This window comes from Alnus glutinosa, chromosome 13, assembly GCF_958979055.1.
Source record: "Alnus glutinosa chromosome 13, dhAlnGlut1.1, whole genome shotgun sequence".
In the NCBI taxonomy this organism is placed as follows: Eukaryota; Viridiplantae; Streptophyta; class Magnoliopsida; order Fagales; family Betulaceae; genus Alnus; species Alnus glutinosa.
The window spans coordinates 14,287,962-14,304,547 of NC_084898.1; the positions used below are offsets into that span (position 1 = coordinate 14,287,962).

General features: G+C 36.6%; 2 protein-coding genes across 2 annotated transcripts; both read right to left on the reverse strand.

Moving 5' to 3' along the window:
• Positions 1-2,298: 2,298 nt before the first annotated feature.
• Positions 2,299-4,466, reverse strand: LOC133853913 (uncharacterized). Its single transcript, XM_062289937.1, has 4 exons — positions 4,322-4,466; positions 2,866-4,214; positions 2,415-2,507; positions 2,299-2,331 (listed from the first exon to the last, which is right to left on the reverse strand). Exons 1-4 carry the CDS (start codon positions 4,464-4,466, stop codon positions 2,299-2,301), a joined length of 1,620 nt encoding a protein of 539 aa, XP_062145921.1.
• A 5,783-nt stretch (positions 4,467-10,249) lies between these two features.
• On the reverse strand, positions 10,250-11,302 carry LOC133853915 (uncharacterized). Its single transcript, XM_062289938.1, has one exon. The coding sequence runs from the start codon at positions 11,300-11,302 to the stop codon at positions 10,250-10,252; it is 1,053 nt and encodes a 350-aa protein (XP_062145922.1).
• Positions 11,303-16,586: the final 5,284 nt, after the last annotated feature.

Sequence of the window (16,586 nt, forward strand, 5' to 3'; positions counted from 1 at the left end):
GCAAGTCGGTCACGTGCAAGTCACGTGACCGTTTCAGACAGAAATTCTACCCAAAATACCCCCGCCTCACCTCATCTTTATACACCCCCGTGCTCGCACATATTTCTCATCTCCTTCACCAACGGCTCTCTGCAAGAACTAGGAACTAGGGTTTTCGAAGTGGGCTTCCGATTTTCGACATCTCTGACCAGTTTCGCACCATTTCCCGAAGATGCAACCATCAGGCACTGCTTCTACGGAGTCAAAGTCGACAACGAGTGGGGCAACTTCTGCAGTAATGCCGATTTGTTATTGCGAGTGTCCGGCTTGTACGTTAACCTCCTACACCGAAAAAAATTTCGGTAGAAGGTTTGTAAAATGCCAAAATTACAAGGTAATTTAACCGAAAATCTTCAGCAATTTTTATGAAGAGCAATGCTACTTACCTCTTACTGTACTTATATAAATATTTAAAAAAAAAAATGGACTGGGTTGATTTTTATTTAGTAGTTTTTTTTTTTTTGGAGCATGTTATTAGATTACATTTTTACACATGTGATTAATTCTGTATAGACACGTGACTTTTGTTTTGTTAGTTAGTTAGACTGTTAGATTATAACTTGCAAAGCAAGTCATGTAACTCGGTATATATATACTGCGAGTCATGTACAGTTGATTATGCTATTCAATACTAAATCAGAGAATCATTTTTCTCTCAAACCTCTTGTTCAGTTTCATATTCACAGTTTGTTCATGCTTTACATAATCATTCAACATCAAATTCAATACATGTATTAAACTCATTAATTTTCTGAAGATTAATGAGTTTTGAAATGATATGGAAAAGTGCATAAATAGCCTACGACGATTAATTTTCAAATAACATAAGCCAGAAATAACCTTTGTTTCTGTCTGTTTTATTTTATTTATTTTTTGATTTATTTTTGTTATCGTTTTTCAGATAAATCGAGCTTGTGGTTTCTGGCAATGGGTTGATTCCAAAATGTGTTCACATGGAGAGAGGGTGGTAGGTCGTTTGCGTGAGTGGCATGGAAGTTTGATTCAAGAAGCTGAACGATGTCGTACAATGGTTAAAACTGAAGTTGCAAAGTTGAAGGCGAATATAGGGATAGAGGAAGCCGAACGATGCCGACTTATAGTTGAAGCTGAAGTTGCAAAGTCGAGGGCAAATATGGAGATTGAAAATACTGCCCTTCGTAAAGAAATCGAGATTCGGGGGATCAATTACAAACTATGAAGAAGATTTATAAGACAATAATTGTATGTACATGGATATTGATGATTGTGTATCTGCTTATGGCTGGATCAGAATCAAAGGGTGTATTCGATTCCAAACATGATCGTATGTTGTTACCATGAAGATTTAGGGTGATGATGTTTAGGGTTTAGGGTGATGTTTTAGGCAGGGTTTATGGTGATGTGTTTATGGTAATGTTTATGGTGATTTTATTTTGTACACATCATCCATTTTTTGTATGTGTTTATGGTGCTGTTGTTTAGGGTGGTGTTAAATGTTACTTTATGTAGACCATTATTGGTACGTAATGGATGATGTTTTGGAAATGAAAAATGTATGTGTGTTGAACCTGAACTTATTTGAGTCCGGTTGTGTTAAAGCATGCATGTCCACTCTAATTTTGTGTTAAAGCATGCATTCACCAATACCATGCACATACCATGCATTCACCAAATCAAACCTGTCCAAACCCATTTAACAAAACCCATTTAACAAAACCCATTTAACAAAACCTGTCCAAACATACCAAAACCATGCATTTACCAATTCTGTTCAAACATACCAAAACCATGCATTTACCAAATCTGTTCAAACATACCAAAGCCATGCATTCACTACACCATAGGTTTTTTAAAGACACTGAAATCTGTCCAAAAGAAATCAGCATGCAATTCAAACTACTTACATAAACTACATGTCCAACCCTTTCCTATATACAAAATGCCATTATATTCCAGAAAACAAAAACTTCAATGCTTCCATTTTGGTCTTTTCCTTTTCGGCTTTGACTCCATAATCTGTAATCCTTTTTCAATGGTATGGGCGATCCTTTTTCCTTTCGCCGGTGTTGAGGATGTTGTCGCCGCACCGTGTTCTGCAACTTGTGGGGTTCTTGGGGTCAACCCAAATACTCTCCCTCCTCCATCAGTACTAGTCCTAGCTGTGAGGTCAATCAAAACAGGTGGACCCTTTTGAATTGGAACACTCTGCACCATGGCCCTGATTCGATTAGACACTCTTGTAACTGGTATGCATGGTTTGGGTGCTGGTGGTTGACTGTTCTAGCTGGGCACTCTAAGTCCAACAGGATTTTGCTGCCATAAATTTCAAATATGAGAGATTCATAAATAAACAATAGGATGCATTTTAAAAACCAAACTTAAAGTAAGATAAGTACCAAATCTCTCTCAACCGTTGTAGTAGGTGGAGGTGGTCTAGGTGCTGGTGGGTGCCTGTTCCAGCAGGGCACTCTAAGTCCAACATGATTTTCCTGCCATAAGTTTCAAATATGAGATATTGATAAATAAACAGTAGGATGCATTTTAAAGACTAAACTAAAGTAAGTACCAAATTTCTCTCAACTGTTGCAATAGGTGGGGCAATGGCAGTGGGTTGCTGTGTAGCACCAGTAATTGTCCTTTTGAGGGTTGGTTATGCACCCCCCCTTCGACTGTTGGGGGTTGGTTGTGCACCCCCCCCTTCAACTGTTGGAGGCTGGTTGTGCACCTCCCCTTGTACTATTGCTACATCCAACGCTTTGGGTTTGAAGGCCAACATTAATAACACATCAAATAATACATTAATATCACATCAACTACTATACAACTATATTGGTTAGTGAGACTTACACTTGTTGGGGGTGGAGTGGGCAAACTAGCTGGGGGTGGAGTAGGCAAATCAACTTCTGTCGAGGGCTGGTCCTTCTTCCTTGGACAGGTCCTGCTATTGTGTCCAACCAGCTTGCAAATCCCACATCTACCCTTCAATCCAAACTTTCTCATTCTATAAGGATTCTGAGGAACTCTCGACTCATCAGGACCTCTTACCCTGGCCTTTCGAGGTCTGCCTGGCATCTTTCTTGATCTAGGCGGATCCAATACATCATGCGCAGTCTTTACCCACTGTTCCTCACTAGGCATTGGATATATGATGGGAGCATAAGCCTTCTTGTACATCTCAATGCTATAACATGAATCTACATAATCCTTCGGTTTATGCCCATGAAATGTTATGGCAGAATGTGCATGTGCACATGGGATCCCAGTCACCTCCCACTGTCTGCAACCACATGTTCTCCTCCTCAAATCCACAGCATATTGCCTTCTTCCCTGCTCTACTTCAAATATGCCATCACCAGCAAAACGGGATAGGCAGTCCGATGCAGCCTCACCAATGGCCTCAAGCTTCTCAACAATTCTAGGGCACAACTTGCCCTTCAATTTGTTGATTCCATCTCTTTTAAGTTGGTACCTTCTCATGAGCTGCTTCCTAATCATCTCAAGCATCGTCAGAATTGGCTTGTCACGTGCCTTCAGGATGTATGAGTTGAAACACTCGCATATATTGTTGACAAGGAGGTCACATTTAGAATAGTCACTGAACCATGCTCTCGACCATCCGCTGGGGTCAATCTTGTCTAGGTAGTCAAAGGCATTAGGACTGACTTTCTTCATCTCTTCCATCTTGAATCTGAACTCGACCTCAGTATATGACGATGTTGCCTTCCACAACAATTCCTTCAAGGCCACCCCCCGAAATCCTTTATCTCGAAAGTTGGCATATAAATGCCTTACATAGATTCGGTGATCCGCCATTGGCATAACAACATCAAAACTTGGCACAAGACCAAACATCAATCCAATGTGCAAAATGGGTAAGTTTATATGTAGAAAAAAAAAATAGCTAAAAGTAATATGTAAAATTATGCAAGTAACATAACTAACCTTTTGCCGATCAGAAATGAATGTAGGAGCAGTGTGCCTCTCATGATGACCAAGATCTAAAACAAGGCACTCCAGGAACCAGGTCCAACTGTCTTTTGTCTCAGATTCTACAACGGCGATTGCAATTGGGTATATGTTGTTGTTGGCATCTCGACCAATCGCAGCCAGTAGCATTCCCTTGTAAGGTCCTTTTAGAAAGCACCCGTTTAGGCCTATGACAGGCCTACAACCTTCCAAGAACCCATTCTTCATGGCTGCAGGGACAAGTAGAGTCTCTGAAACTTAGCAAGCAAATTAGGGTTTGGTCTTTCAACCTTCATCACTACACAGCTACCCGGGTTAGTACGCCTTAAAGTCTCACAGTAATCCCACAGCCTGGCATACTGTTCACCCAGACCACCATATATCTTCTTTTCTGCCTTCTTCCTACCCCTATACATTTGACTCATGCTGACTTCAACATTCCATTTCCTCTTGACTTCATCTTGTATCACTCGCAGTGGCATGTCTGGTTGAACCTTAAACTTATAGTTTATCTGCTATCCACCTCGAATTGATAATTGAGCTCTTGTATACTCGAGTACAAGAATGTGTAGGTCTTAAGGACCTTATTTCAAATGAGGCCTCAGTCGCCATCTGTCTACCATACACTCTATAACCATAACTTGGATCTCTACACACAGCTACACACTTGGCTCTTTCATTTTTCTCAAACCTTATGTCCTTTCCCCTTCTCACATTGTATTGCTTAACAGCTTCTCTAAATAGTTGAATGTTAGCGAACTTCATTCTAAGCTTCAGGTTTGGATTGACAATGTCAACTTCATGGAACTCCACATCAGGGTGAGATGAAGTCCCACCATCCTCTTCATCACTGACAGGTACTGGTGACAATAGGATGTCACTTCTACCAATCTCAGAGTCATTCTCATCCACCTCAACATCTTCAAACGATGACATTTTTATACTAGATGGCCCACTCTGGCCATTATCATCACCTAAAGTACCCCCACTCTCATAATCCATATAAGCTACATCATAATCCGATGATACTAGTTGTAGACCATCCACTAGATCTTTGGTAGGGTCCCTAAAGTAAATCAAATCACCTGGACTATACCCATATTGTCCCACTATAGACTCTATCAGGACAAATGACACATCATCAGGATCAACGTTATCCGGATGGACATCCACTTGACCCCCCACATAAATACATCCATATTTTCTGTCAAACCTACCCCCATAGTTTATCTTAAAGACCAGCTTCATTCTACACATGCAAACAAAAAAATATATTATGCATGGGACAAGGGGACCACAATAATAAGGCACTGCAACTTATATGCAAAGTACAACTGCAATCGGGACCCCACTGTATATAAAGTAGTAATATGCAAAGCAAATAGTGCTCCAAAAAAATAGTGCAACTAATATGCAAAAAAATATATTTGATAGGTACACATACATATTAACCAATGCAGAGACATATTAAATAAGGACCCAATAATGCTCCAAAATCAATTGCAAAAAAATAGTGCATTGGGACCCCACTGCATATATAAGGTGTAAACAAAACAAACCACATGGGACCCAATGCATATAAACAAAACAAACCAATTAGGTTCTCGGCAGACAACAAACAAAGCAAAAAATGATACAAATCGGGACCCCACTGCATATAAATTAGTAAACAAAACAAAAAGGATACAAATCGGGACCCAATGCATATAAAGTTAACAAACCAAACCCAATGCACTTTAACAAATCAAACCCAATGCACTTTAACAAACCAATTACGTTTTCGGCAGACAACAAAAAAGCAAAAAAGGATACAAATCGGGACCACAAATGATTATAAAACACATACTGTAAGCGAAACCCCCAAATCCCGACAAACCCTAACATTTTTTTATACCCAAATTGCAGTCAATTTCTACATTAAAAATGAGACTAAACAAACAACATTAACAAAAACTCCAAAGCCGACAACCCTAAATTAACAAAAACCCCCAAATCCGAAACCCTAGATTAACAAAAACCCCCCAAATCGCCTACCAAAAAAAAAACTTTCTCCATTAAAAAACCACTAACCTTTATTTAACAACGATTATGAACGAGTTGAGCGGTATGGATTTCGGTATGGATTTCGGCGACAGGTTGTGGGTGGGTCAGTTCGTGTAGAACCTTCGAAAGTAGCCGTCTGTGCTAAGTGGAAGTGGGGACCTCACGCACGAAATGTCTAAATCCAAACGATGAGGTGAGGCGGGGGTGTTTTGGGTAGAATTTCTATCTGAAACGGTCATGTGACTTGTACGTGACCGACTTGCCGTCCAAACGAACGGGCGACTGGACGAAAGGTCCATTTCGTTACACGCTGGCAAGTTCGAGGGGGTCATGTACCAATTTTCGTACATTGGGGGGTAAATCGCCACACCGTGGATAAATCAGGGGGGTGAAGTGTAGTTATCCCTAAAGAAATTTACAGGAAGAAGTGGCCCATGACATCGTTCAAGACTGAACAACATGTCAAGACCGTAGAGCAAGTCTATGCTCTCAATAAGGAACATGAGTTGTGTCAGCTTTTATCTATATAAGGTTTCATAAATAAATTAAAAAAAAAAATTATATGATTTATTACAAACATTAGTCATTGAAAACCCTACTATTGAATTCTTTATGGGCGGCCACCCCATATTTTCACACTCCCAAATTTTTATTCAATCAATAAAAATTGAGTGCCCTTCAAAAGACTTGGCAAAAGAAAAAAAGAAAAAAAAAATTAAGAACATTCAAATTTTTCCTAGAATAAGGTGTGTGTATGTGTGTGTCGTCCCCTAAGGTATTTCTTCCCTTTTATTTCTTTTTAAATTCTATTATTCATGAATGATTTTGTGATTCCAATGAAGGTGAATGGTGTGTGCTATAAGAATAGTTAGACTATAGCAAGGTGGATAGCTCAAAGGTACAATGACCAATTTAGGTTTAATCTAAATTAGCCCATTGACACACATAAGGCAAGAGATGAGAAGAAAATGGAATTGAAGGTGAATATTAGTAACATTCAACTGTATGTAGTTAGGCTCCCCTTGAATTAAAAACAAAAAGACCATTTATGTCTCAGGCAAAGGCAAAATATATATATATAAATTAAAGGTTCTTTAAAGAACAATACAGTCGGTTATTGAATTATTATAAAGGTTGAGAGTTCATGCCTTGAGGGGCCACTTACGTTCCAAAAGTTGTATGTAGGCTTGGTAGCAATGAAACAAGGGTTAATTCTTGACTGCATGTGCATGGTTGAGCATTGAAACAATGTGTTGGTATTTGTTCAATGTGGATGACAGGTTTTGTAAATAGTTGAATGGTTTTTGTGATGCATGTTGAAGTATTGATTGTGCATGATTGAGCATTGAATAAATGTATAATAAATTAATAATGGAGCCAACAAACACTCCTTTATTGCAAACATGCCATTATAAGTTTTTTTTTTTTTTTGACACGTCCACACAAGAGGAGGAGAGGGGATTCGAACTAGAGACCTCTACTTCATGAGGCGTGGTCTCTAACCATGCCATTATAAGTTGAGCATCTTGTATACACTTCACTAGTTCAAATGGTAATATGGTAGACAATTTAGATTTATGACCATGCAATACTCCTCTTTTTCAAAGATAGGGCATACCATGTCACCAATTACAAGTGTAAGATTTGTAAAGACAAAAAAAAATGATTATTATCATATAATATTATGATGAGCATCGTTTTCTCGGCATCAAAAACCCGAAAATCACCGTAACACCCAAGAAAAAAATTACGAGAGTCACCATAGTTGAATTAAGTAAATAAGACAAGTGGAACTAATAATCAAAGAGGAGATACAAAAGGCTTCATTTGATGGGAGCGTTCGAGTAATGCCCCCAAAATTAGGTAATTATATTTACTTGGAGAGTTATTGGTGATTTTAATTGACTAGAGGAATTACCCTCGCTCTTATCAGAGTCAAAAGGCATGCAAAAATGGAAATCATGATCTGAAACTTTTATTAATAAATCCACAAGGCATAATCATGTATTATCAAGCATAGACCCAAAACCTCCAAACAGATATTACTATACAATTAATTCTATTTACCCTAACCAAAATACGAGCCATCCACTTGGTGTCTTCATCCTAGCGAATTTCTCACTCTACCATCACGTAACCTACTAATCTGTAAAACATCAAGGTGTTTCACAAAGAAAGAGAAATAATTGTATAAGTCCACGACTTAGTAAATAAATAATTATAAGACCGGTCATACAATGAGCCTTAGGTAACATTTAATATTTTTGGAATTATAAACGTGAGTTTTTACAAAGTGGTATGTATTGCCCCCGTATTACGCCAGCTAAAAATTGTAGTTTATTTTGAATAATTGATGAGGCATAATCCCGGTGATAAGCACTAATAGTTTAATGCAAAGAAAAATACATGTTATACATGTATATAAATAAGGTCATATATATTCTCCATATGGTCTCCCCAGAATATTAACCTTTTTTCTGGCAGGGTTGGTGCTATCTCGATGGACCTGTAATACAACACTGATGCCCCGGATATTGTACACATACCGTCATATACTAGCAGCTCGGCCGAATCCGATCTCAGGTGGCCCACGCTATTATCAAAGCCAAAATCATTACCCCCATTCGTAAATGGTGTTCCGGTCACAAAACAACCATTGGATCCAAGGCCCATTATCATCTCAAAGTAACCTTTGTGACCATAGGATCAAGCACTTATACTCTTATAGTAAGCTCATGTCCTACCGCACGTACCGGTGTACCATGTCATACAGGGGCAGAGCCAGGAATTAATTGGTGGGGGGGCTGAACCTAAATAAATAAATATGTATATATAGTCCTTTTATATGTGCGCCCGCTTGTAAAATAAAAGAAAACAAGTCTTAAACAATTAAACTTAACTTCATACTAAATCATAAGTTATAACTGTATACAAAAGTTACATGTTTATAAAATCATATTTAAAAATAACTTTTCTTTCGAATACAAAAGCGTTCTAGTTTGCTATAGACATGTACAAAAAAAAAAAAAATCGAAAAAGGAACTTCATATCTCATTTGAATTGTGCTCAACGTCAACGGTCTTTCATGGAATAAAATTCATCCATTATCATTTTTGTCGTGAAATCCTTAGCAATTTCTTTCTCGATATAAACTACCAAATTATCTGCTAGAAACTCATCTTCCATTCTACTATGTAATCTAGTTTTTACAAGTTTCATGGCAGAAAAGGCTCGTTCAGTAGTAGCGGTAGAAACAGGGAGAGTCAACACTAGACGAATCAAATTATAAATCTTCAATTTTCCTGAAATTGCTAATCCACTGCACAACTCAGATAAAGTGGACATATTTCTGAAAATCTGAATGTTTTGGCACATCAAGCTTATAATGATTCAATTGAAATCTCAAAATGATTTTCTCTTGCTCAGTAAAATCTTGAGGATAGAACTTCTCAACTAACCTGCATATATCATCAATCTTAAATGATTTGTATGCATCTAAAGGGCTTAAAGCGGCACTAAGACAAAGAAGTTCCACTACATGCTCACTAAATCTATTATCCAGTTCTTGTAATTGGAAGTCTATTGCAGCAATAAACACATCAATTCTAAAATGATGCTCCATTGTCATGGAAGATTCTTCATTTTGGCGACATGATCTACCTCGAGCTCTAGTGTAACGAGCATTCATATTAGGAACATCTATTTCATTTTTTTCAAAAAATGATTTAACAGTATGAAGGAAAGACTCCCACTCTTCATTTCTCAAATTCTGAAGAAGTGATTTTGTAGTAGAAACCACTTTCATGGCATTTAAAATGTCTTGACAATTTTGTTACAAAGCTTGACAAAGACAATGCGTAAATCCCATAATCTCTTTCATCAAATGCAATATCAAAACAAATTCAAATGATGTTAATACCATAAAAGCCGCTTCAGCATCACCGCGTTGAGAATAGTTGGTTCCTTCCTTTGAGATAGTGTCAAGAACTGAACAAGTTGCACGAAACATTCATATCATGCTACAAACAGAATTAAAATGAGAAGACCATCGAGTATCTCCAGGTCGTAGCAAAGTACCAATTTGATTTGCCCCCCTTCCAGTCTCAATTTCATTAGAAGCAATCATACTTTCAATCTCAGCAACTTGAGCAGATTGCAATTCATCATTGCGTTTTGAAGAACCAACAATGATGTTGATAATAAAATTCAAATTCTCAAAGAACTAATGAACATATTTTGCTTCTCTAGATGTTGCAACCAAAGCTAATTGTAGCTTATGAGCAAAGCAATGCACATAATATGCATATGGACATTCTCTAAGAAATAAAGCTTGTAGCCCATTCCATTCACCACGCATATTACTACCTCCATCATATCCCTGACCTTGAATATTCTGAATTTTGAGGTCGTTACAAGAAATGACATCACATATTTTCTTTTTTAAAGTTAATGCAGTAGTATCTTTGACATGGACAATATAAAAGAATCTCTCTCGAATAAAACTATCTTTATCAACAAATCTCAAAATGATTGCCATTTGCTCCATTTTTGACTCATACCGAGCTTCATCAACAAGAATGCAAAATTTAGCATCCCCAATTTCTTTGTGAATCACATCTCGCACTTTAGTTGCAAAGATATGCAAAATTTCTTTTTGAATTTGGGGTGATGTATATTTGGCATTCCGTTGAGCATTTGTCAACACAACTCCATCAACTTTATCATTAAAAGTTGCTAATAACTTTATCAATTCAATGAAGTTACCTTGATTTTTTGAGTCGGAGCTTTCATCATGACCTCTAAATGCACATGCTTGGAATGCTAGCCATCTAACACTATCTATTGAGGTTTTGAGCCGCAATCGATTATTCTCTCTTTCCTGTGATGACTGCTTTTCAATCAACTTATCAATATGCCGTGAATAATTCTTTAAATTTTCACAACATTTCACAGCAATTTTATGTGGTGAATTTGGATCTGTCCCCACATGTCCCATTAAAGGACAATTCATTCCATCGTTCACCTTTTTCCAATTCCTAAAACCTTTCACTGTAAATGGATCTGATCCCGGACGCCCTGTTGATTTCTTAGCAAAAATGTAACATGGATGACAAAAGATGGCATCCTTTGATTCCGAATACTCCAACCAACTTGAGTATGTCTGAAACCAAGAAGCTTGAAATCGACGACGATGATTCTCTGGTCCTGAAGGTGGATATTTTGTAGGTAAAAGAATAGGTTGACATGGGCCATCTCTAAGATAAGCACGCCGCATTTCATCTTGTAAGTTTACAGGATATTCTCATATTTGCGGACGTTTCCTTGGATCATGTTGCAAAATGGTGGCATCAATTTCTTCAGGAAGGATTCTTGGACATTTAGAAGGTCGCTCATTAAGATCCGTTGCTAACGGTCTATTTAAAAGTGTATCACTATCAACCTCTGAATGACTCGCATTTTTTTCTTAAAGAATGAATCGATTGTTTTTTGTCTGCTCATATTCTTTTAAGCTGTAAAAAAAATTTATAGATTAATAAATTAACCGAAAGTACCCCTAGAAATATAAGATATTTGTTAGAATTTTTTAATTATAATAATTCTTAGTAGCATTAACAATTGAAAAAGGGAAAAAGCAATGAATAATTAACCAAATCAAATAACCCATCAAAATAGCAAACAAGAAAAAAATATAAACTAATTGAAAAATAAATTAAGCACAGTTAATAGAGTATAAAAAAAAAAAAAAAAAAAAAAAAGTACCTTCAGTGAATCAACGTTATCTTGAGTTTGAAGGATTTCTTGAAAACAAATTAAAGATAATAATGTGCTAACTGAATGCTGCAAACCAATAAAAAAATAATAATAAATTAGAAGAATAAGTGATGGAGCACAATTAAAAAAGAAAAAAAAAAAAAGGCGTACTTAGTTCCTTTTTTTGTGTATTTATTTTGTAAGTTTCTTAAGAATTCAATCTAGACTAAATACTGAAAAAAAACAAATTAAATAATAAAAACATATAAAAAATTTTTATTAATCAAAGACAAATTCTAACATAAACATATTTGATTAATTGGTTATTTATCATATTAATCACATAATCACATTTGAAATTTTAAATAATTTGATTCCTATTTTTTTTTTTTTTTTAAGAAAAGGTCATTAATTAATTCCCTTCCCAATGTACATTTAATCTTCAATTAATTTCCTCCCCACCAATGGTTGATGGTCCCCACGACAACACCACTCAATGCACTCATCCAAGTGATCCAACAAAATGACAAATTCACAAATACAATTTATCAATTTATCAAAAAGTGGTTTTTTAAGCCCAATAACCCATTGTTCACTCATGACCCACAATATTCACTTCTAACTTCTTAGTTTCTTGGACCTTCTTGGCTTCTCACTTTCTGCCTTTAATATTTTTGCTCTCCCCAACGTAGTGTCAACGACTCAACACAAAAAGGCACAAGTGCTTCAAGCAAATCAAATTTCACAGAATCACAATCACAACCTTCAGTTTCACAGTTCACTCCTCTCGTCCTCCGTCTCCTCGTCTCCTTTTACTTCCTTACTTCTCTAGTTTTCTCTACACTCTCTTCTTCTTATTATTTTTGTTCATAGAAAAGCTCCAAATTTTAAAGCAAAAATTGCAAAATACTGAAATAGCCTACGGCCCTACAGAGAAGTGAGATCTAGCAGATAACTCACAGTGTGGCAGACCGACACAGACGAGTAGACGACAGTCGACAGTGCTGGTGGACCGGTGGTGCGTGGACCTTGGATGGCCGACGGTGTTTCCTCCAAAGCTGTTCTTCTCAAATCTCAATCTCAGTTCTCTAAGTTCTCTCGAGCCTTCGGTATTTGGAAGCTGTGTTTTTCTTTTCTTTTCACTTAGGGTTGAATGTGAGAACGAGGTTGAGGGGAATTTGAGTTATTGAAAAGTTAATTTTGCCTCTTTTTTTTTTTTTTTTTTTTCCTTGTGCAGTGTATTTTTTAATTTTTTGATTGATATTACCAGGTTGGGTTGCCGTGTTGAGGAGGATTTGCTATTTTGCTATTGCTATTTTTTTTTTCCTTTTAAATCTGTTGCGTTTGCTGTGGATTTGCAGGGTTTTATATATATATATATATATTTAAAAAAAAAAAATTGAGGGCTTTGAAATTTTTGGGGCGGCCATGGCCTCCCCAAGAACATACGTGCCTCCGCCCCTGATGTCATATGATGCAAAAATTATTCATTTATTAACATTGTAAAATAAGTAATACCCATCATGAAGCAATATAAAAATTAGGAGGCTCATGACATACCATTTTAAACATAAAGCATGCTCAGTGCGCTGACATATCGCACATTAATGTGAGACCAATTTTGTAAATATTTGCTTACCTCAAACGCTCATCCAAAGACTCGGAGATCTCAAACTCCCACTACTGCGAAACATACCCTAATATTAACATAATACAACGAGAGTTCTAACCCGTACACGTAAAAAACTTAAATACAACCTTAGCACTCTAACCTATCATTAAAACCTTAATTAACCCTTTCTGACCACTGTTGAACGTTCGGTATCAAGGTCGATCGTTTGATCAGCAAAGGTCGAACGTTCGGTCAAATACGGCCAACATTTGAGTGGTACTAGAATGCATGAAAAACTCAAAGCTCAAACCTATATCATTCTCCCTTATAACCAAGGCTCAAAATAGCCTAATAATAACATGTTAAATCATGCCAACGTGAGAGTTTATGAAAAATGAGTGTAAACTCCCCAACTTTTTAGAAAAATATTTCTTTTTATGAGAGATGAATTATGAACACATCATAGTATATTTAAGACTCATTAAAACACATGGTCAGGACACTAACAACATGAAAAATGAGTTTAAAGTTCAGGCTTTACCTCAATGAAGTTATACAACACCAAGATCACATCTTCTCTCTCTAGGATCTCTCTCTCACTCAAGAAATAAGGTAGGAAGGATGCATGGTGGTGTAGAGAAGTCTGAAGGGCATGGGATTGGTTTAAATAGATGAGGGTTTGAAGGAGATAAGGCTGAATGAGGTGGATAGTAGGTTAAAATTGATTTTCAAGAAGAGTCAAACGTTCAGTGTACTGTTTTGAACAAGGAAAATGGGTCCACATCGAACGTTCCATAGATGCTTCGAAAGTTCGGTGTACTGTTTCTGAACACAAAAAATGGGTCCACATCGAACGTTCCGAAGATGCTTCGAACGTTTAATGTACTATTTCTGAATATGAAAAAAAGGGTCCATAGATGCTTCGAACATTCGATCAGGGTTTAAAATTTATTATTTATTTATTTTTAGGTAATTATTTTTGTAAATTAATAATACGAGTATATTTTTATAAAAATGAAATTTAGTTATTGATTATGTACTAATTATTATTATTGCCATTTATCATTATTATTATTACAATTTTTATTTTTAGGGAAATACAGTTCAAACGGTGTAGCAAATGGTGAAGGCCAAAACGTTCTGTTTGCTGGGAGCGTTCAAACGATGTAGCAAATGGTGGAAGTCTGAATGGGACATAACATCTCGTTCACTGGGGCGTTCGAACAGCGCCTGTTTTGAGAGGAACGTTCGAATGGTGACTTGTACCCTCCGAGCGCTCGCCATATTTAACGAGGAAATTTGTTTAAAAACACGATTTTTTTTAGCTCCAACCTTGGGTAATGATTCAAGGGAGATTAAAAAGCCAAATCTAACCCCATGAACAAGTTCTTGGTGTTAAAACATTGATTCTACCAATCAATTTAAGGTAAATCCTTGAACCCTATATTATCCTTGGTTTGGGTTGATTTTTTTGAGGTCTATGTTTAATTCCTAAAACTTTTTTTTAGGGATTTTATAGTTTGTGGAGTTCAAAGTGTTCCCCTAGCAATGGGTAGGAGTTTCGTGGTGCAAAATTTTAGATTTCTCAATAAATCAAGATAAGACCCGAAACTCTAGATTTTCTCTAAGCGTTGTAAATTGTGATTTTGATGTCTAACCTTATAGTTTCTCTATGGATTAATGTTATTCGTTAATGGGGTATAAATGAAACCCTATAATTTCTACAGGTTATCATCGGTAGATGACACTTATAATATTAAAGTATTATTGAGTTGTGTAGAGTTGAAGTAGGTTGTAGATTGTGAACATGGGCATAACTGTGTGTTGCACTTTTTTTTTTCGGGGCAGGGGGGGGTGTTGGCTAATGTCCCCCCAAAATTTTAAAATTGCCCCTAAAAAATTTATGATTTTTTATGAAATGTCCCTCCAAAACTAAATTTTTACCCCTAAATTTTTGTTTTTTAAAATTTTGTCCCCCCACCCTTAAATGTCTGGTTTCACCTCTAGTGAATAATGGCGTTTTTGCAATGTGAAACACGCAGTAGGCAATGCAAAGCTTGGGTTAGGAGTTGTTTCTCTAAGGTCAAGCAGATATTGTAAGTATATTTACTTACTGAAGATGATACCGCCCTTTAAATTGCTTTAATGTCGTTAAAGGTTTAGTAAGCATTTTCGCTACTAGGTAAAAGAATAAGTTTTTAAATGATTTTCTGAGTATGATATGCTTGTTTAAACTTGTGTCGATGATATGTTATGATAATAAGAGATTTATGAAACTTTCGACAATTTCAATGATGTTGAGAAATGCCTTGATGAATGTTTTACGAGTGCTTGCTATGAACATTACAAGTGATGAGAAATGTGTTAGTTTTATTGGTTACATTTTGTTGACAAAATCACAGTGATGTAAGATTGCTGCTTTATACATGGTTGCCGTTTTATTCAGAGTCTTCAGATGGAAAGGGCCTTAATGATAAGTATCAGTGTTATAAGCATCAAGAAGGCAATTTTCGGTTTCTAGGAAGATTCTGCACACGTCTCAGTATTTTTATCATAACTTTTTGCTCAAGTATCAAATTGAGATAAAATTGGTGTCGTTGAAAAGCTAATAAAAAATGCTACAACTTCACCATCCGGACGACCAAGAGAAATGTCTGGACGGAAAGTGAGTGTGACTGGACGCTCTCTAGAGTAGGGGTGTGCATGGGGCGGGGCGGTGTGGGTTTCCGCCATTTTTGGCCCCGCCCTGCACCTTTGCAGGTTGGAAATTTCCAACCCGCAAACCGCACTTGATAAAGACTAACCGTGCGGGGTGGATCACTGCGGGGCGGGTTCGCGCGGGGCGGGGATTGCGGGGCGGGGCGGGTATTTTGAGTGGCATTTATGTAATTTTGATTTTATTTTGTAAAAAATAAAAATTTGAAAAAATACTGGTTTTTTTAATAAAAAAATTAAATTCATATTAATTTTTCACAGAATCTTATGAATGCAAAGTCAAATTTTTAGGAAATCAACTTTGTTTCATTAAAGAAAAAAATTATAATTTCAAAGCTCCTTAAATTTAGTCCTTTGACATGTTGACACATATCTTTCAATCGTTCCTATTTCCATACAAGAACATTTTCCATGGAATTAGCTTGTAAACTAAACTAAAAACCCATTAATTATAGATAAAATTCTAAGAAACATGAATTTT

What these genes read in the sequence shown, in the direction of transcription:
- LOC133853913 (XM_062289937.1), bottom strand. Translation starts at nt 4,466, where the DNA reads ATGCCACTGCGAGTGATACAAGATGAAGTCAAGAGGAAATGGAATGTT. An exon ending in TGCCAGGCTGTGGGATTACT is followed by an intron (nt 4,215 to 4,321) that starts GTGAGACTTTAA and finishes TTGTCCCTGCAG; the next exon opens with CCATGAAGAATGGGTTCTTG. An exon ending in CAACGGTTGAGAGAGATTTG is followed by an intron (nt 2,332 to 2,414) that starts GTACTTATCTTA and finishes AATTTATGGCAG; the next exon opens with CAAAATCCTGTTGGACTTAG.
- LOC133853915 (XM_062289938.1), bottom strand. Translation starts at nt 11,302, where the DNA reads ATGCGGCGTGCTTATCTTAGAGATGGCCCATGTCAACCTATTCTTTTA.